The sequence below is a fragment of the Vanacampus margaritifer genome, chromosome 7 (assembly GCF_051991255.1).
Source record: "Vanacampus margaritifer isolate UIUO_Vmar chromosome 7, RoL_Vmar_1.0, whole genome shotgun sequence".
In the NCBI taxonomy this organism is placed as follows: domain Eukaryota; kingdom Metazoa; phylum Chordata; class Actinopteri; order Syngnathiformes; family Syngnathidae; genus Vanacampus; species Vanacampus margaritifer.
The window spans coordinates 15402812-15423733 of NC_135438.1; the positions used below are offsets into that span (position 1 = coordinate 15402812).

At 38.0% G+C, this 20922-nt stretch overlaps 1 protein-coding gene across 3 annotated transcripts; it reads left to right on the forward strand.

Annotated features, from left to right (window-relative positions):
- Nucleotides 1–446: 446 nt before the first annotated feature.
- clta (clathrin, light chain A) lies at nt 447–12855 on the forward strand. Of its 3 annotated transcripts, XM_077570677.1 has the most exons (7): nt 447–745; nt 2017–2045; nt 3087–3204; nt 5205–5316; nt 7966–8019; nt 9505–9540; nt 11860–12855. In XM_077570677.1, exons 1-7 carry the CDS (start codon nt 568–570, stop codon nt 12029–12031), a joined length of 699 nt encoding a protein of 232 aa, XP_077426803.1. In that variant the 5' UTR covers nt 447–567; the 3' UTR covers nt 12032–12855. The 3 variants fall into 3 exon arrangements, with proteins under 3 accessions (XP_077426803.1, XP_077426804.1, XP_077426805.1); XM_077570678.1 differs by lacking the exon at nt 9505–9540; XM_077570679.1 differs by lacking the exons at nt 7966–8019; nt 9505–9540 and having other exon boundaries at nt 449–745.
- The last annotated feature ends 8067 nt before the right edge of the window (nt 12856–20922 follow it).

Consider the following 20922-nt stretch of genomic DNA (forward strand, 5'->3'; position numbering starts at 1 on the left):
TTATATGACGTGCCACGTACACTGGTCCCTTCACGATGCGGGCGTGTTTGTATGCCGTACATTTTAAACGTAACGATGAAAAGAACACCTCAAAACTAAAAAGTCTTAAAATTGGATTGATTAAAATAGGAAGCAACGCAAGAATATATACTATATAATGAACTACAAAACATTACTTTAAAAAAAATTGCAAATGTATTATAGATAGGTGTGTTTGGGCAGGGTAGCTAAATAATAGTGACGTAATTAAAGGCTTGGCAGTACAGTGTTGAAGAATGTGTTTTTTTTTTCTCATTAAAGTTGTGACAGCATGTACAGGTCACGAGCCCTGCATCTGGGTGGGCATTCTTATTTGATTGGACACTGGTTGAGGCAGGGCTTCTCCGATTGGTTCAGAGTCCAATCGATCACTATTCACGGCTTTCCATTTGCTACTCGTCCATTTCCGTTTGTCTATAAGCCTTTTTTCCCCCCCTTGCGTGTCCTTCCCTTTCAGCTTAATCGCTCTTTGGTCAATATCCACACCTGCTGAATCATTTGTACACTTACGACACATAAAAAGCCGATATGGATGATTTTGACATGCTCAACTCACCGGCTGCTGGAAACGGCGTCGGCTCAGACGAGGACCCCGCTGCGGCGTTTTTGGCCCAACAGGAGAGCGAAATCGCGGGGATTGAAAACGACGAAGGCTTCAGCATCCTGGACAGTGGAGACGTCCCTTCGTCGCTGGCAGATTCCAACGGTGGGTGACTGCAGCAGTTCAGCTCAGCACAATTTGCTCTCACGTCCTTTATAAAAGTCGTTTAAATGTAGTCTTGCAGTCAGATATTAGCATAGATCCGAACTTATATGTAGTGTATCCTGTCCATCTCGGTCGCAGCTAGCTGTGCTAAGCTAACCTGACACTAGCTGTATTTAAAAAAAAAAAAATCACTAACATTAAATACTGATAAGGGTAGAAACATTAAACATGACTGACGTTTTTTTAATGGCTTTGTTTTGTGTAATATCGAGCGAAATGAAGTAAAACACTGCGATAAAGGGCTTAACGTCACTTAATGTCAGAAATCAATTCGTCGCCAAAATTCACACGCACGTCTCTCATCATGCCCACTTCAACCTCTGAAAAGATCAAAACGATCGCCTCAGTATTTTGGATTTTATGGACATGAAAAATGCTTTCGTCATTGAGCAACATATAAGATGTAATGAGAGAGACGTTATAATGTCCATAAAATCCTAAATAAGGTGACAATTGTTATGATATTTTCAAGAAGTTCGTGTGAGCGTAGGTAGTACAGATGTGCAAATGGATTTTGATGATTTTTGTCAGTATTTTTCTAACATTAAGCCATGTTAAGCATCTGACCATCTATGGGGAGAAAAAGGCTTATAAAATCCAAAATACATTAACCAATGCTAAGCTTTTTTTTTATTTTTATATATATATATATATAATCATTTTAGACTGTCCCCGGTTTGTCTGCTTAGGACAGCGATGATCCCACTAGTTAACAGTGTATTTGTTTTAATGAATAGTAAAGAAACATTACCAATAAAAAATATATATATATATATATATATATATTTTTTTTTAAATTTATTATTATTATTTTTTAAAGCCCTGAAAGTGAGTATTTAATAGTTTTTCCAAAATGAGAAATAAATAATTATGCCTAAAAGGGGCTCCTAATATTTAAATCTGACCTGTAAACATTGCTAAATGTTTTTGGATCAATTTTGATTAATTTGTAGGTAGTCTGCGTCCATGATCAAATATATTTCATACATAATGCCTACATTTTATTATATACAAACAGTATTGTCGTTTAACCTTGAGTGATCATATCAGTGAATGTGCCTTACATTTAATTGTAGTGGCCTAAAGTCTTCCTTTCTTTTAATTGGTGAACTTTGTGCTTAACTGGTTATATTTCTGGAGCTGTGATCTAGATTTTAAAGAACATTGTTTCTGTTTGGTTTCTAATGGAACATTTCCTGCTTTCTTTGTAGATGGCGCTGTCAATGGAGAGTTCCATGGGGTAATTTGTACATCTTTTAGTCTTCATTTCTTTTATTCTTTCTTTGCAACTCCAGAACAGCAAACGTTTTTTTAACGTTTTCATGTCGGACATTTTTTTTTAAAGTGTATATATGAAAATCCACATGCCAGCCAGCAAAATTGTTCAGGGAATTTAATCTCACGCATGGTTTTAGAAAAACTGAGATGCATGCACTCCACATTTGACCACAATTCTACCAAGTACTCTTGAGGTTTGATCACCACATTAAAGAGACAGAGTAGAAGAGTAGAGTTGATAGTGACACCATCTGCTGATCAATTTAAGGTACGTACTGGCATGACAATGAAATAGAATACAATAAATGCTTTTTTATTGTCACACAAAATGAGATTTAAATGAAAAAGGGGCAGTCATATTGTCGGACTCATTCCTCCATGTATGCACACAGTATTCATGTTTAGCCCGAAAAGTATACCATTTTAATTAAATTTGCTGTTTTTTAAGTTTTAAAAAGCTCTGTTTAATCCTATTCCACTATTGTTGCACAAAGGGCATGAATAGGGACCAATGAACAAACAATTATTCCTCCCAATGTTGTAAAAATGAAACGGCACCACATTCAAGTGAATATACTGCTTGCTATACGTGAACATGTGATTTGTTCGTCTGACCTGCTTCTGGATCTTGTTATTCGTAGAACAAAATTGCTCTTAAAGCCTTTTGTTCTTGTGTATGTAAGGTTTGCTCTCAAAGTAAAGCGTACACTACTGTATGTGTCAGAAGCTTTGTTGAATGAATATGGCTGCTAGGACCTTCCCAATTTCCCTTTCCTGTGCTGTCATTGCAACATTGCTGCCTTTTGCACTGTCAGGACTTCCTTTGGCCTCTAAGAGAAGAACAAGAAATGGCATTGGATTTGTTTTTAGAGACAATAAACTGCATACTCTTTGCAAAGTGCAAAACTGCAAGAAATACAACTACAACTCTTAGATGGTATTTGGAGCTATCCGAATTGTAAGAAGTATCCGTTGTCACTACTATGTATATCACGTTTCTTAGGAAAGCAACGGCCCGTCTGACGCCTATGCAGCAATTTCCAATGCCGATCGCCTGCAGGCAGAACCTGAAAGCCTTCGCAAATGGAGGGAAGAGCAAAAAGACAGATTGGAGATGCTTGGTAAGCCCACAAGAACAAGATTACATCTAGTGGTATAAATTCCTGCATATTTCTTTCAACACTTTTCACTTGTTTAGCACTCGTGAAATCAGAGAAATACAATTGGTGGCGCTGTTAATAACACTAGGCGTAGTAGGCGAGTGTGTCGCTAAGACTTACCGGTCGCTTATCGTTTCTTTATCGCTGTTATGGGGCTTGTGGAGTGGCGATGTTAATGGTTCTTGGTGGCACAGAATTGTCAACAAATCGCTCCTCATGGAGGCCGTTTTTCGGCAAATCTCTACTGTTATTTTTGATTAATGTCACTCTTGTCAAAGACTCTTTGCTAAAAGGCTAAGGAAGGAAGACATGTCCATTAGGGGTGTGCCCAAAAATCGATTCTCGTAAGAATCGCGATTCTCTTTTAGTACGATTCAGAATCGATTTTAACTGTCCCTAAAATCGATTTTATTTAAATTATTTTATACTGTCTTGCCTTTGTCTGTGTGTGCCTTTTATTTGGAGCGCTGTTCATGTTGTACCCAATTTGGCCACTTAGGCGCAGTGTGGTTCCACACAGTCTAATACACTGTTAAGTTGTAGCCACATTAGAGAGTAGAAGGAAAAAGTAATGATCAAGTTGTTCCAATAAAAGTTGTTCTTTTGCAGTGTGGAGCCGTTCTTTTGAGTGATAAAAGTGCCGTGAGTAGCGCGCTAATTAGCTTTAGCATTAGCGAGTCAGACTGGAGTAGATCATTACAATTCCTTGCACATCTACAGATTGAAGCAAAAATCATTGTCAATCAAATCATTTGGAATCAAAAATCATTCTTAATCGAAAATCGATTCTGAATGGAATCGCAGACCCAAAAATCGGAATTGAATCGAATCGTGAGACATTCAAAGATTCCCACCCCTAATGTCCATCACGAAAGTGTGTCACCTCCAAAATAAAAGTCACTACACCGTTCAGCTGTCAAGACACGTTTATTGTGACGAGGTCCGAAAACAACAGTGTCTCTTAACTATGCGCAAATTACATTTTTCAGAGCCAGTCACCGCACAACGTCTTGTAAGCTTACTTCGAGCCTTGAAACTAATAAATGAATTGTAACGCAATGCATGTTGCATACAATAACGATAGCGGCGTTTCAAATATGAGGAAAATAATTCATTAGATTAGTCTGTTTCTGAAAAAAGAACTGAGTTCGTTTAACCAACGTTATTCCCGACACTGGTTGTTACCAATTAGATGGAATTGGACAATTTCCCACAGAACACCAGACAGTATCTGTCACAGTGGTTGAGAAACACTGTGTTAAACTATTGGATTGGCAAACTGGCAGACAAAGTTTAGCCAAAGATTGAATCGCATGCAAAAAAAATAAAATAATAATAATCTGTCAGCAACCAGTTTAATTTGTGCTAACTTAACACAATGTCTTCGGCCCCTTTCACACTAGCCTGCATTTTCCTGTGTGTCTATTATGTTGAAACACAGAAGCACAACCTGGAATGCGCACATGCTAGTATTCCACTTTTGAAGTCATGGCAGAGACGCAACATAGGCAAGATGTTGTCTGACTGAAAGAATATGTGCAGCGCTGAGACAGGGATGTGAAGTAGAACTCCTGACTCACTCCTGTCAACCTGTTGTGTTGAAGGCAATGCCACTGTCACACCACATGATGGCGCCAACGGCTTGATTAACTGATTGCCAGTTACTGGAGAAATTACTCAAATGAATTAGATTTATTTAGGCTAGTATATGAATGTTATTTTTGCCCTTTTACGACTGTGATGTCATTTTTCATTATCAAATCCCGAAGCAACCCATAATTTGATCCCTAATAAATGAACTTCGTCAATCACATGTAATCTTTTTTTTTTTTTTTTCCCATATAGGATTTGCAAATACAGCGATGAAGACATTTCTTGGAGGGTTTACTTTAGATTGGGCAAGTACTTGGTCAAATCTCCCTTACTAAATCTGGTTTCTATGTGCTTACCTCCCTGACCAGATGATAACTCTCGCAAGCAAGAGTCTGAGTGGAAGACCAAGGCCAAGGTGGAACTTGAGGAATGGCATGCCAGGCAAAATGAGCAACTGGAGAAAACCAAAGTCAATAACAGGTACTGACTTCAAAGGTTGTTTACATTTTGGGGGAACTTTTTTTGAAATCACAATTTAACTTTTAACTTAACAATAAAACCCCAGATTATAATGAAAAATGTACATTTCCAACTTAAGTGTAGGACGTGTTCATTGTACCTTACTTAGCTGTAAGCCATTTTGTTTTTCAAGGGTTATTACAGCGGTGCCTTAAGATATGAATGTATTGACTCAGTTATTTTGGGGGAGACATGATCCATCACTAGACCTTTTTTTTGGGGGGGGGGGGTCTAGCGAGATGAGCAAAATATTAGATGTGAGTGCACTTCAGACTGCCACCACCAGATAGCGTTAGCACACTTAACAACATTCAGTCACCACCTGCCAAATTCTAATTGACCCCACAGAAAAAGAAAAAAGAGAAGGACAATAGGATGGAAACCGCAGCCTTTTAAAATTCTCGTTTTTGCCTAGGAAATATTTCCTGTCCTCTCCAAGTGAGATGAGCCGGAAGTACTCTGAGGATATGATCGCTCAAATTCTGCAAATGCTTACGAAGGGTGCCTTGATGCAACCTTTAAGATTCCTTTAGCAAAGGTTACTCTTGTCCAACCTTTACGAAAGAGTATTACCCACAATTCTTTATGGCAGCAATATATTAATTTTTTAGGCAGGATAATGATCATGAGAGGTCCCTGAACTTTTTGTTGGAATTTAAAAACAAAGTTGTCTATTGACTAAGAATTCATAAAAAATAAAAACTTTTTTTTTTTTTTTATGTTTTGCAAATCTTAAAAGTTGTTCAAAAAACATCACTGGTGTTGGTCTGAAACCTTTTACCTCTAAAATCGTCCCATTTCAGGAGACCCCTGAAATGTCACGTTTGTTCAATTATTCCATTAACATTGCATCCTCGGAGAGTAATTCATTTTCAACACTTTAGATTGGTAAATAATTTGTACCCCAAAAAAAAAAAGTGTGGAATGACCAATAGGGCTTTTAAATTATTATATATATATTTTTTAACAAATTGTGACTTAATTCTGCAAAGTTAAGAGTTGGAGTTTGTACTTTTAAAAACTTTGACCCCAATATCTTCTTTTTTAGTGAAAATGAGTATCAGCTCCAAATAGCGATTATCGGCCTCCCTGACTACTAATCATCGGTATTTGCAACGGCCCTGGAAAACAAAAAAAACATCTGTCTGCCTCTACAAAAGACCTTTTGCTTTTTGTACTGCCCCTAAAGTTTCAAAATCGACCCCAACTATACTGACTGGACCGGATCATGATTGTGATTGGTGTTAATGATGGGTCTTCTGTTGAACATTTGTCCACTTTTCTGGTTTTACCTGTTAAAGCTAAAATATTTTCAAATTGTGAGAAACAGACTCCAGCTCTTGTTAGACCGAGAGATTAGATTGTGAACTGACAAAATTCGGACATTTGTTCCATTTGGTCTGAGCTACTGGCAACCATAGAACACTGCTATTACTACTACTACAAAAATATAAATATAAGTGAATAATTAATCAAATCAACATCGCAATGTATTAGAATGAATTTCAAATGGCAAAGGCTACTAATATGGAAAAAAAAATCTTAACTTAAAGGGATACTTGACTCATTGAGCCATTTTCAGCAGTAAAAAGTAAATATTTTATCCAGAATAATTTGCTAACTTTTCATGTGCAATTAATACCTTTAAAAACATTTTTTCCACTTGCTGTGGACTGAAGATGACATCACCTGTGTTGAGGAAGTAGATAACGACCCATCATGGCTCAGTTGCTGACCAAACACAGAAAACAGGTGAGGCATAATTGGTCGTTAACTGCTTCCTCAGCACAGGTGATGCCATCGACAGTCGACAGCAAGTGGGAAAAAAATTTTTTCAAGGTATTAATTGTACATGAAACCTAATGAAGTTATCAAATTCATTCTGCACAAAATATTTATTTTTCACTGCTGAAAATGGCTCAATGAGTCAAGTATGCCTTTAATTTTGGTCGGTTATTCGCTGGTGTTGGCCCAAAACTTTGTATGATCACTTTTCAGGAGACCCACCCAAAAAAACGGCTTTCATTGCATCATCAAAGAGAGCAAGCCATATTCAACACTTAAGATTATTTTTAAACATGACACCCACACGTGTGAACTGACCAAAAGTATAAATTTTATTTATTTATTTTTTTAAATATGTAATATGCCAAATTGTCACTTATGACGTTGCGGCTCAACGCCAGTGAGGACGCATGAAGACTTTCATATTAATTCATGTATATATAATATATAATAAATCTGATCTAATTAATTTGTTACTTGTTAAACAAATACATGAGAGGAGGACTTTGGGAAAATAATTGCATATTATCGCAATTGCTATATTGAAGGGGGCGGGAGGAATCACAATTTTTATTTTTTTTATTTTTTTTAAATGGTTCAGCCCATTATATGGCTATAATTCTGGTTTATGAACCTACCACATGACATTAATTGTGACTCAAATTGCGAGTGTTGCCATGCCCGAATCCACATGACTTTTCTCTTTACCAGTATGTTTGTCCTGTACTATAACACTTGTTTCCATCCTCTTCTCTATTTCCTTGCTCTCTCTCTCTCCTCTTCTGCCCTCTTGCCGCTCTATCGCGCGGGCGGATGTTTGTCCAGGGTGCTCGACGAAGACTTCTACAAGCAGCCCTTCTCTGAACTCATTGGTTATGTGTATGTTGCTCCAACTAACATCCGCGCTTCTCATTTTGTGCTTTTTGCTGTTGTTTGTTTTATTTTTCTTCCATTGTCACCCACAATCCAACCATGTGGCAATCATACTTATCTCATTTGTTAGATTAGTTTTCCATCAGTCTGTATCCTATCCATCATAGCTCAGAAATGTCATGCTTGATGCTTGTCGTCAAGGTTGTGGTTGACGGTATCGGCATGTGGCGTGAGATGAATGATTCTGCATGTCAACAAGTTCAACTCGCATTCACACTGCCCGTTGCATCTGCGCTTTTTTTTTCTGTAATTGTGTGCAAGTTCTCACTCATTCCCAAAAAAAAAGCCCTGATGGTGCTTCATTTATTATTTATTTTTTTTAACTTAAGAATGTAATTGACCCCAAAACATTTACTACGTAATCAAGTGTAGGATGTTTTGAAGCAGTTGTGTGATTACTTTAGTATAATGACTATTCTTTTTCTTTTAACTTCTTCCTTGCATGCCTTTTATTTTTCTTTCAAATTTGGTGAGCCACCACATAACAAGTACATACTACTACACAAAAAGGTATGTTGACATGTTTCAATGTAAGGATACTCATTATTCGATATTGATAGATAAAAATGCCAATGTAATGTCAAGTTTCTCAGATGAGTAAGTTGTCAACTTACTTACGATTTTACAATTTGTTTACAGTTAAGACAGCTCTGCAACTCACCAGTCCACTATGTTGTGGCCATACAATAATTACATGTCCCGACACTAGCAGGATTGCTCTTAACCGCATTCCAGCCTTAATGGATTCTAAAGCGCGACGGGGGGGACAAAGATGTCCTCAAGACGTACGCACAACTGCTTCAAACAGGACATGCCAGCCAGCCAGTTTGACCAGTGCAGCCTCTGCTTTGACTGTCTGATGATGTTAGTGGTCTTGAGCCTGCATTGTGGTGTGCATCCAGCTCTACACAGTCCAGAATTGGCATTGCAGGTTTTTTTGTAGTATTATTGAATATATATAATCACAAATTTATATAATTAATATTTTTGTTTTGTTTTAGCCTATAAGAGTTATTACGCACACCTCAATGCAGTGTACCGGGTAAGTACGCAGAATGTCCTGTCACCAATGGAACAAAAAAGTCCTGAGATCAAGTATCCACCTAATTTGCATAAGATCATTTTTAGCAGCCTTTTTAAATCAGCTCCTATTCAATCATGTAGATTAGAGTGTCCTTGTGTAGCGAACAAATGACAGTTTCCAGTAAGCAAGCACAGTGAAGTGAAGGCTGCTCGCTGATCTTGCTGGAACTCGAGAATGGTTGGGAAGAGAGGAAGAAAAAAAAAACTCACTTTTTTGCATGTTTGCTTAAAACGTTTGCCTTGAGCTCATTTTTGGTTGTCTTTCATTCCCCCCCTCCCTTTTTCGCTTCTAAATTCTGACCTGTAAAACTATTTCTCCCTCCTTTCTTTTCCTCTGCACCTTTAAAGCACACACATTAACCATCCTTGCTACCGCCTAGACCAGTTAAGTAACAAAACACCAAAATGTCCATTTAAGTTCATCTTGATTTTTGGGGTGGGATTTGATGAAACTTTGTGTATTAGCCCCCATATATCGTATAAAGCCAGTTTAGTTGAACAGTTGTATGTGTTCCTCGTTTGTGATGTGCTGGTTGTGATGGTGACGTTTGATTTGCTCCTCATCCCCATTTTGCTTTGTGTAGTGTGTTGTAGTTACTAGTTGACCTTGGAGGGAGGGTTGGTGTAACTAGAGTATTTGTACGTGGGTCAGGCTTAAGGTGAATATCCATGACATTGTGGCACCTATTCAAAAACACTACTACAGTTTTTACATGTATAGGTTTAGTTTGAGAAGTACGGGAGCCGCCAATGTGGAGTGAACATTTATGACAGGCAAATGAACGTACTTTTGAATATTTGTAAATGTATTTAAAGTGTGTGTGAAATGTGCACTCTAACAGCAGTTGGGTCAAAAATAACCCAAATATGGGTCAAAAATGGACCAATCCTCTACTTGGGTTTGTTTGACAAAATTTAACTTTGAGTCAAGAAATGGGTCTTTCAGCGTAAAACAACTCGTAAATATTGGTCAGATAAGTCTTTACTTGGGTCAAAAAATTGGGTTATTTTGTATAAAACAACCCAGAAAGTTACGATCCACTTTAATGGGTCAATTTGACTCAACTTTATGGGTTGTTTTATACAAAAATGACCCCATTTTTTTTTGGGCCCAAGTAAAGGATCTGACCAATATTTATGACTTGTTTTACGCTGAAAGACTCATTTCTTGACTCAAATTGACCCACAAAGTGGATCGGTCCATTTTTGATGCATAATTGGGTTACTTTTGAGCCAACTCTTTTTAGAGTGTGTGAAAGTCAAAATCCTGTGGCATTATGGGGAAATTCCAATATACCTCAGGGTATTGACATGCGCATGCACATACAGTACGTACTCCTTGGCAGCATGAGACAATTGCCGAATGGAAATCATGCACTGGAGACATAATCAAATCATAAAAATGACAATTAGACAAAGTTGACTTAGTTTTTTGAAAATGTTGGTATGATAGCTAAAAAAAATCTCCTTGGCTACAAATTTATATCGTCCTGTGTTTTTGCTTTTTTTAAGACAAAAAAAAGGTTGTGTTTTACCTTCACTAGTTTCGGCGACGACTGCCGCCTTCCTCAGAAGCTTCTGAAGCTGTCTTTAAAAAAAAAAAAAAAAAACACTGAACGATTTTGGTATAATGTAGACCAAATGCTTTATTTAATTTATTTTATTTTTTGCACATGCACAAGTAAATACCCTGTGTGATATATGTGGGGAAAATTATTATTTTTTGGGAGGGGGTGGGGGTTAGCATTACGTTCAAACATAGTTGCAATTGCAAATACGTTCAGATGTATTTTCGGTACGTTGGAATGTTCACTCCACATTGACAGTTCCATGCTTTCGTAGAGAAGGCGTGAGTTAATGTTATAATTACAGTCCATATCCTGCCTATTGAAAACGCCTGCTGACCAGTTCCATGCATGGCAAACGCCCAGTAGTGCTGGAACTCTGTATGGACTTGGGCCAGCTCCAATTGGTGAGACTGCCATTTCTAGGATTAGCTTGCGCAATGACTACAAAATTCGAAGCATGTCGCCTGAGAATAGCTTGAAACACAACAATAGCTTTCCACATCTACAAGTGCCACTTTTTGCTTGTTGGCTGTTCCCCCCCCCCAATTTTCATTACAAACCTTTCTGTTGAACCCAGTTACAAATACAGGTAACTGAACTGTAGTCTTAAGAGAGTATTGGGGTTTTTATTTGTTGCTCTCAGGTAGCCTCTGCTGAACCAATTGATACTTAGTATATTGACATGAGTAATTGGATTTCATATGCATGTGAATCGTTACAAATGACACAAGTATTTTCCAGCAAACAGAATGGATGCAGATGAGTCCAATCGCATAATCGGCTCTTCTTACTCCAGCTAATCAGTGGAAGTTTGTCAGCTGTGAAGGGGGAAAAAAAAAAACTGTAATTTTGGAATTAGCATTCCAATTTTAGTTTCAATCGGCATCAAAAGGTAACTTTTCCCCCTAAATTGTCATTGACTCAAAATGAGCAAATATCTGCCAGCTGTACCGTCAACAGAAGATAAATGTTAATCGCTACATTCCCATTCCCGACTTGGGCTACCTGGTTATCAGCAGAGGAATACCTCAAAGCTGTACTATTTTTATATTTCATATTTTATTGTCATCTGTATATCACCTTTTCCGCCTTTGACAAGTTTCTATTCCCTTCCTCTCTCCCCTGTCGGGCGCAGGGCGGCCGAGGAGGCCATGATTTCCGACATGGACGAGACTAACCCCGGCACGGAATGGGAGCGAGTGGCTCGCCTCTGCGACTTCAACCCGAAGTCTAGCAAGCAGGCCAAAGACGTGTCCCGCATGCGCTCCGTCCTCATCTCCCTGAAGCAGGCCCCGCTCGTCCGCTAGACTGCGCTCCATATCAGTCGCCATCATCATCATCATCATCAATGCAAATGCAACCGACAGATCATGATCCACATCTGTATTTCGGGGGTGGGGGGACAAAAAACAATGGTGGCATATTCCCCTTCTGTCCATAACTGTTTACCACACACACAGTTTGTTTTCTGTAGTGGAAGGATAGAGACAGTGATCTCAAACCACACAAAGTATTCTCCTGACAGACCTAGCCTTGGAACATCTAATCACTGTTTTGACACTGAATATATTTTTTTTCAATGACGCATTTTCCGACAAATCATTTGCAATTCCTTGTTTGGGTCCACAAAGCCAGCGGATGATACTGATCCCATCGTAGCATGCTGTAACCCCTCAAACTCTTGTAAGATTTGATTGATGGCTTTTGACATCTTTTTGTATTATCTCATCAGATTGTGGTTTATCCATACGTAAAATTTCCTCCAAATTTTTTGTTTCTGGTTAAGGACCAAATTAAAAAAAATATATTCCAGTAAGTGTTTTTTGTAAGTGTCTATGTAGTGCCGGCTTGTGGCATATTGTGTTCAATCTATGCATTTTCTCATGAAAAGCGCCTCCCTCCCCTGTCAGGAATCGTCCAGTTCATTACAAGTTCAACATGTTGACAGCTCAGTGTGTGTACGTACTTTATGTTCACCTATGTACATATACAGAAGGCATTATATATACAGAATATAAAACCTATATGTTATAGAATCTGACAGTTGTGGTTTTAAATATTAGTCCACTGTTGTTCGACCACGCATGTCTATTGCCCACTTGTTTCAATATCAGTAAATGGTGAATCCAAACTTTGGTCCTGTTTTTTTTCCCACCTGCCTCATTTTATCCCTTGAGTCTCCTCCCACTTAAATCTTAGCTTGAAAATGTGATTAAAAGACAATTCGTTTTACTGGCGCATCAGGCAATGCTGGTTTGTGTTTGAAGTTTTTAGGCAGGGTTTTTTGTCTTTTCTATGTCAAATCCTGAAGCACGTCTAGTGTAGTGGCTTGCATGTGTGCCTCACATTGTAAAACGTCCTTGATGAGGAAGCAGGTCCTTGGACTGCGGCTGTGGTCTGCACCGCTCTAATCCACACACGCTCCAAGTACGGAAATAATCTACCTCCAAAAATTCTTCGGTTTAGGCTGTCATGTGATATGGCGTGATTTTGTAGTTCAGATGAATTTTTGACGTCTATAGCTGTCAATGGCAGTGAATGTGTTAATATTAATAAACATGACATAAACTACGGCCGCCGCCGTACTATATTAAATCTAATCGTAATCCCACTTAATCAAACCCAATTTTTCCACTTCAAAATGCACTGTTCTTGAATTGTAAATACACACTTGGTGTGTTTTCTAGCATTTACGACATGTTTTTAAGGCACTTTTAAATACAAAAATAGTAAATAAACAAAAGTCCAAAACAACAAGGGTCAAATTACAAACAAATATTGGGAAAAAAAACTTGACTTAACTGGAGACGGAAACAAGTCATGACAAGTAAAAACAATCATTGGTTAATAAGCAGTATAAGGAAGAAATGGTTTTGTAATACACTTTTAAGCAAAATAATATTGTATCCAATTCTATTAGTCAATGGAAAAATTAATTCTTAAATTATTGAGTAGCGACAGCCCTAGAAATGTGCGACATGAATAAAGCTGCCTTACCTTTAGCAACGTGTCATTGTTTCAGTGTTGTCCCATGAAAAGATATTAAATATCAGAAATGTAAATGGTGGAATACATTTTGTGAGATTCTGTACCCAAGAGCCGAGACAAATGCCAGAGAAGTTCACTTGATGTACCTGATTCTACTGTTAATCATTATCTGATAACCATCATAAAGTTTTGAGTTATGTAAAAAATGCCCTCTTCTTCCTTGCTCCCACAGCTGACGCAAAAAGATGCTAAAGTGTGATTCCGTTTTTGCCGTCCAAAAGGGTAGTACTGTTTTTTTTTAAATATATAGTGTTAAAACATTTACTATTGTTGTTTTTTAAATTTTATTCTACTGTTCTGTGGAAAACACTACTTCACCTTTATATTTTTATGCAGGATCGTGAGTGATCGGCGATAACAATGAATACACAGAGACTGATATAGAATAATTGTGCCTTTTATTCCCCGCAAACACCAATCAACACCTGTACTGCGCTAGAATAATTGTACCTTTTATTCCCCGCAAACAGCAATAAACACACCTCACTTTGCTAGAATAATGGTGCCTTTTATTCCCCGCAAACAGCAATCAACACACTTCAACGCTAAGCAGCATAATATGATCATCATCAGCGCTTACCTTGACACTAGACCGGAGAGCCGACGGTCCGGGTAGAACGAGCTGCAAAACGGCTGAGCAATTGTACGTATTCCACAGCTGACTCTACCCACACTGTGTGCCGCTCCGTCTTTTATTCGTTAACAAAAGGTTGTGAGCGTGAGAAACCGGGCTGGCCAAGCCCTCTCCCAGGCACCCTCGAAAACATGTTTCCGAAGCAGGGAGGACTATAATATAAACAAGGAAGAGTTCCCAGGCTGATTCCGCCCTTTATTTACAAATTGTTGGGCACCTGGATTCGTACAACAGTTCAGGACAACAACATATCCTTATATAAGAGGTTACATGAGGACATATCAAACCATGGTTATTTTCCCTTCATCTACCCATATAATATTTTTGTGTTCTCTATGGGGTATATGCCACGGACTTCCGGGTTCCACACTCGCACCCCCACCCCTGCGCCCCCCCAACTCTCTGAAATTCTTCGGACAACTGAGACAGACACACTACAACACACTCGCACCCCTCAAAGGGAACGCGCAACCGAGGGGCACAAAGGCGGAAGCGCAAGAACTGGGATGCGCCCAACTTGTCGCAAACAGGAAACGGAAACAAAGCTGATGTGTGAAAACCAGGAAGTCGGAAGTCCCGCCTCCTCCGTGGCATATACCCTGTTGATGTTGCCCTCTCTCAACATAGGCTACTGCATTATACGTGTGTGTGTCACAATCTGTGCTTTGTTGATTTGGTTCCAGGTTCGGTTTTAGTTGTCATGGTTTCCTAGTATCAGTCTGTCTCGTTAAGCGTTATCATGCCCGCCTGTGTTTTGTCAACCCGGTCCCTTGTGTCATCCAATCAGCTCCCTCGGCCTCGTGTCTTGTCTAGTGTTTCTCATCGGTTCCCTATTTTCGTTCAGTCAAATTGTTGGTTCATTTTACTTGTCATGTCTTGTTTCCGTCTCCAGTTAAGTCAAGTTTTTTTTTCCCAATATTTGTTTGTAATTTGACCCTTGTTGTTTTGGACTTTTGTTTATTTACTATTTTTGTATTTAAAAGTGCCTTAAAAACATGTCGTAAATGCTAGAAAACATACCGAGTGTGTATTTACAATTCAAGAACAGTGCATTTTGAAGTGGAAAAATTGGGTTTGATTAAGTGGGATTATGATTCGATTTAATATAGTACAGCGGCGGCCGTAGTTTATATCATGTTTATTAATATTAACACATTCACTGCCATTGACGGCTATAGACGTCAAAAATTCATTTGAACTATTGCTATTAGTTGAAGATTTTTTTTCCACTTTTGTTAACAAGAGTATGAAAACCTAGAAAATGGTTGTACATTTAGAACAGATATAATATAATGTGCGATTAATCGTGAGTTAACTATTGATGTCATACGATTAATTACAATTAAACATTTTAATCGCCTGGCGCGACTTAAAGATAATAAAAAAATTGTCATCGTAATTAATTGCATGACTTCACTAGTTAACTCACAATTAATCACAAATTTGATGTCTGTTCTAAATGTACAATAAAAAAATACTCTTGTTAACAAAAGTAGAATTTTTTTTTAAACTAATAGAAATAGTTGAAATGAATTTTTGACGTCTATAGCCGTCAATGGCAGTGAATGAGTTAAACAGCATGTAAAGGCTGTTAAAGACCAAACTTTCCAAAGAGAAAACTGTATTGTAGTCTACTGGCTGGAGATGTGACCACCGACACAAGTTGACCATAGTTTTATCTGTCTAAAAAAGCGTTTTCCTGAAATTAGATGTAGATGTTTTCGTGAACCCTCCAATCTGGTTTGATTGTTTGGTTATGGGATGCTATATAGGCCAAAAATATTGACATCTCACATGTTCAGAGTTTACATTATGTTAGGCTATTGACGCCGATGCAGGCAATTCTTTTGCTTCCAAATCCCAAATCACGTTTACCTCATAAGTAATAGTCATCAAATATAAATATCATATTTGAAACCAGTTGCAATGCACACAAAATCACATAAAATATGAAATTTTTCCACTCATTTAAAAAGAGGGGTGCCATTGTTGAACAGCCTAATGTCCGAAAGAATAGAAGAAATGACAGACGGTATCCATTTGTCCGCACTGAGGGCCCACAGTAGCGCCAGCCGGAGGGCATCGGACTGAATTCTGTTGCTAGGTCATGCTCTTTTTGTCATTCTTGAGGCTTTTTCAGCCGCCTGTTTTCTTGTAATAAGAGCCCAAGTCTCTCTGCTTCACTCCTCTTGGATTACACTTTGCTGTTTAGACAGCATTTGCCTTTCACTGACAACTGAATCAGGTGGTAAAAAATGCATTTGATGTTTAACATTGTAAAAAAAAAAAAAAAAAAAAAAGTTGAGCTGCTGCAATAAATGTTGTTGACCTAAAAGATGCATTTGATGTTTAACAGTGTAATAAAAATTTTTAAAAAAGTTGAGCTGCTGAAATAAATGTTGTTGACCTCATTTTATGAGAGGATCCGTGTTCATTATCAACATTCACTGTCAGTCAAACATGCCAAGTACTGAATGTTTATTATTATTTTATGAACACTGAATGCCAAACAGGAATTGATTGTATTATTGCGATAACCAAAACAAACCTCATAAAAACATTACTGGGATCTTTATCTGGGTTTCGGAGAAGAAATCACCACCAGGAAATATTAAAACAACATTTTTTGAATGACTGACCTCCAGAGGCCAATATTTTTTTTAATTACTTTTTAAAAAATATATTAACCATGTGTGTAACTTGTGTTATTGGTCATATACCCCCCCCCCCCCCAAAAAAAAAATCTCTCATTCACAACAACAACAAAAATAAAACACTCACACTCACCAAAGAACTTTTCACATGTTTCATAAAAACTCATAAATCAAAAAATCTCGTGACCCTTGTGGGATATAATGCTTCAGTAAAAAGATGGATGGATTTACAGTTCACTTCATTTAGTTAAGCAAGGTATGACAACAAGGAAACAAAACACAGATCATGACAAAAGGCAAAGCAACAGAACTAACCAGACCCAAACCATAACCGTGTTCCTTTAAGCCTCCTGGGGTCAATTTCACAAAGCAGGTTTAGTGAGAACCCTGAGTCTGTTAACTCTGAAATGCTGGAAACTCCGTTTTCCGTTTCAGAAAAGGAGGTAACTGAAACCACAGAAAAAGAGGTAACTCTAGCCTGTTTCATAAAAAGAGGTAACTTAAACTCTCGGTCAGTTACCTTAGTAAAAGAGTCTATGAATCTAACCTGGTTGGTAGCAGGTTTATCACAATGAATCTCGAGTTTTTCCCTGTACCCGCCTCCTTTCAGCCACATGCGACATTTGATTTCTGCATTCATTCAGTCAGATGGCGAGTTATTTCAAATAAATAAATAAATAAATAAAGGCCTATATTGAAAGTCCACTTTTTCACGAACATGACATGTCCTTTTGACAAATGATGAAGGTGCGCTCTAAAAAGAGAATCGTTGAACCAAATGAAGATTACAAGTTGAATTGTTGACCAATTTAATAAAATTGCTTCAATTGGTAACACAAGATTAAATTAAATTAATTTAAGTGAATACATTAAATTTCATTAAATCTGAATTCATTAAACTTAATATATTCACTTTGGATTACTTTTGGATTAACAAATTGAATTGTTGACCAATTTAACAAAATTGCTAGGAACACACGATTGAATTAAATTAATCCAAAGTGAATATATTAAGTATAATTAATTATGAGTTCATTAAACTTAATATATTCACTTTGGATGAATTTTTGATTAAGTTAATTGCTCCAGACTTGCTCCGATGACACAAGTACACAAGCGGAGCAGAAAGCACACCAATGAACTTAATTAAACATTTTAAACGCTCGTCTTCTCTCATTGATCACCTATCATGCAATAAATCATATTAATGTCAACTAATGTGGACAAATGCTGCACACATTACATCATCGCGTCGCGCAACAACTACAGTCATTTCACCCGCCGGCTACATAAAACTATTCTATTGACACAAGACCGTACGGATAAAAATGAGCTATAAAGGAAAGAAATGCGTCACTAAAGTCTGTCATAAGCAGTCCACACAGCCGTGGTGATGTTCAATGAACAGCCATAAGCAACACATTAGGAATAATAATAGATAATAATAATAATAACAATTAATGAGGCGGCCTATTGATCGTCTCATTTTTGCCTCTGCAGTGTCAACTCAATTTCTTAATAGTGCATTAAGTAAAGACAATAAGATTGGTGAAATTATTTCTTCATGCTCACTTTTGTATCATACCAAATTATTATTATTATTATTATTGTATTTTTCGCTTCTTTTTCTTTTTTTGCCGCTGTGCGCCCTGCCGCCAACAATCACGGCCAATAATCATGACCTTGTGACTCGACCTCTGCATTGAGGGTTTCATAATGTACATCTTTGTATTTAAAAAAAAATTTAAAAAAAATTATTATTAATATTATTTACACACAAAAATCAATGTAGCCTACATCATGGTGAAGTTAGCCTTCTTTCCTGTCTTTCCCCGTCCGTCATCTATTGTTTTGATTTGATGATCGCCGTCACATGCTGCTTATGAATACGCAAATCCATTAATGAGTAGATTTGTATTTCCTAATATGCCTTCACTTTTCATCTTAACTAAGTGAAACGCGGTCTAGATTGGCTGAGAAATTGCAAGTTGATCTGTGTAAAGAAGCAGATTCCCGTAATTGTTATTGTTTTTTTTAGTAGATGTTTTTATGTCTACTTATAGCAGCGGTTGTTTATTTATGAGATGCTGTATCGGCCATTTAACATTTACCTCTCACATATTCAGATTTGGACAACTTCTTTACCCCAAAAAATCAGAAAAACCTAATAAGACAAGGTCAGAAAATACATGCTAAATAGTTGATGAAACAGGCTGTAATAACTAAATAAAAGCAGTGCACACAAAATCACATAGATACGATACGATATACTTTTATTTTCCCCGTGGGGAACTTTTTCCTGGACTCCGTCCAGCTGCAGTTTACAGTAAGGAAAAAACAACAGAATAGAAAAAGATAAAATCAAAATTAAATAAGAAGTGCAGCAGTAGTTTACAGTAAGAAAAACAACAGAATAGAGAGAGATAATTAAAATAAATAAGAAGTGCAGCAATAAGTAGAAGTCTTCACAGAAGTATACATGTGTAGAGAAGTACATACAGACGCTCCCCACCTTACGAACGAGTTACTTTCCGGACGATCGTTCGTAAGGTGAATTTGTTCGTAAGTTGCTTCAGTGCTATATTTTGTATTATAATTTATGTTGAAAGCCTATATAAGTATATTGAAGGTTTATATAAGTATGTTTAAGGCTTGTACAAGTAACCTGCATTGGTTTGTACTGAAAAAAACTTAATAAAATGGAGAGAATACGTACAGTACTGTACTGTACTACGTATGTTAGAGAGAGAGAGCGAAAGACACACACACACACACAGTATGTACATGTACGTAATAAGATAAATAAAATGAAGTTTAACTTACTTTTGGAAGATGTACTCGATGCTTAAGTAGATGATGGAGGAGGAGGAAGAGGAGGATTTTATATCATGAGAGATTCTTCGTCGTCGCTGGAATCGGCTTCAAAAGTTATTTCCTGCTTCATGGGGATCGGCGTTTTCTTCCTCCTCCTCCTCGCCACGTTGCTCAGCCTCCAATGAGCTCTCACAGCGCCAATCGTCGGTATTAGCGGCGGAAAGAAGCACTACGCGCAATACAAAATCTAACTTACAGCATTTCTTTCCAAACATTTTTCGACATACTGCACGCGCAGAAATGTTTGTATGTACCGTTGTTCGCAACTCGAATGTTCGTAAGTAGGGGAGCGTCTGTACATGAGGACTGTACACACCCTTACACACACACTCCTATATATATATATATTGCACCACTTAGTTAATGTCGGTTATTAAGCAGTTTGATGGATGTCGGCAGGAATGAGTTCTTGTAGCGGTTCAGCCTGGTTCTGGGGGCCCTGAATCTCCTGCCGGAAGGCAGTAGCTGAAACTCATGATGCAGAATGTGAGTCGGGTCATTAACAATTTTCTGTGCCAGTCCGGTGACGGACCGCTCATAAAGCATCTGTAGGGAAGGATGATTCCTGACCCCCATGATCTTCATGGCAGTCCGCACCAGACCGGCAATCTGTGACCTTGACTGCACAGTCAGGTTGCCGTACCAGGCCGCAATGCCGTATCTGATGATACTTTCCAATGCAGCCCGGTAGAACAACAGCATGATCCTCTGCTCCACTCCATAAACCCGAAGTCTGCGTAGGAAATTGGAGTTGGAGTTTGGAGCAGAGACTTCCAACGTGTACCCTCCAGCTGAGTGTGTTGTCAATGTGGACCCCCAGATACCGGTATGAACCCACCTGGCTGATGTGATTGCCTTTAATGACGACTGGCCCGTGGTCACCAACAGTTTTTGGATCAAATATCACCTCCTCTGTCTTCCCCACATTGAGCACAAGATGATTCCGGTCACACCACTGGACAAATGTCTCTATTTCTGAGAAATAGTC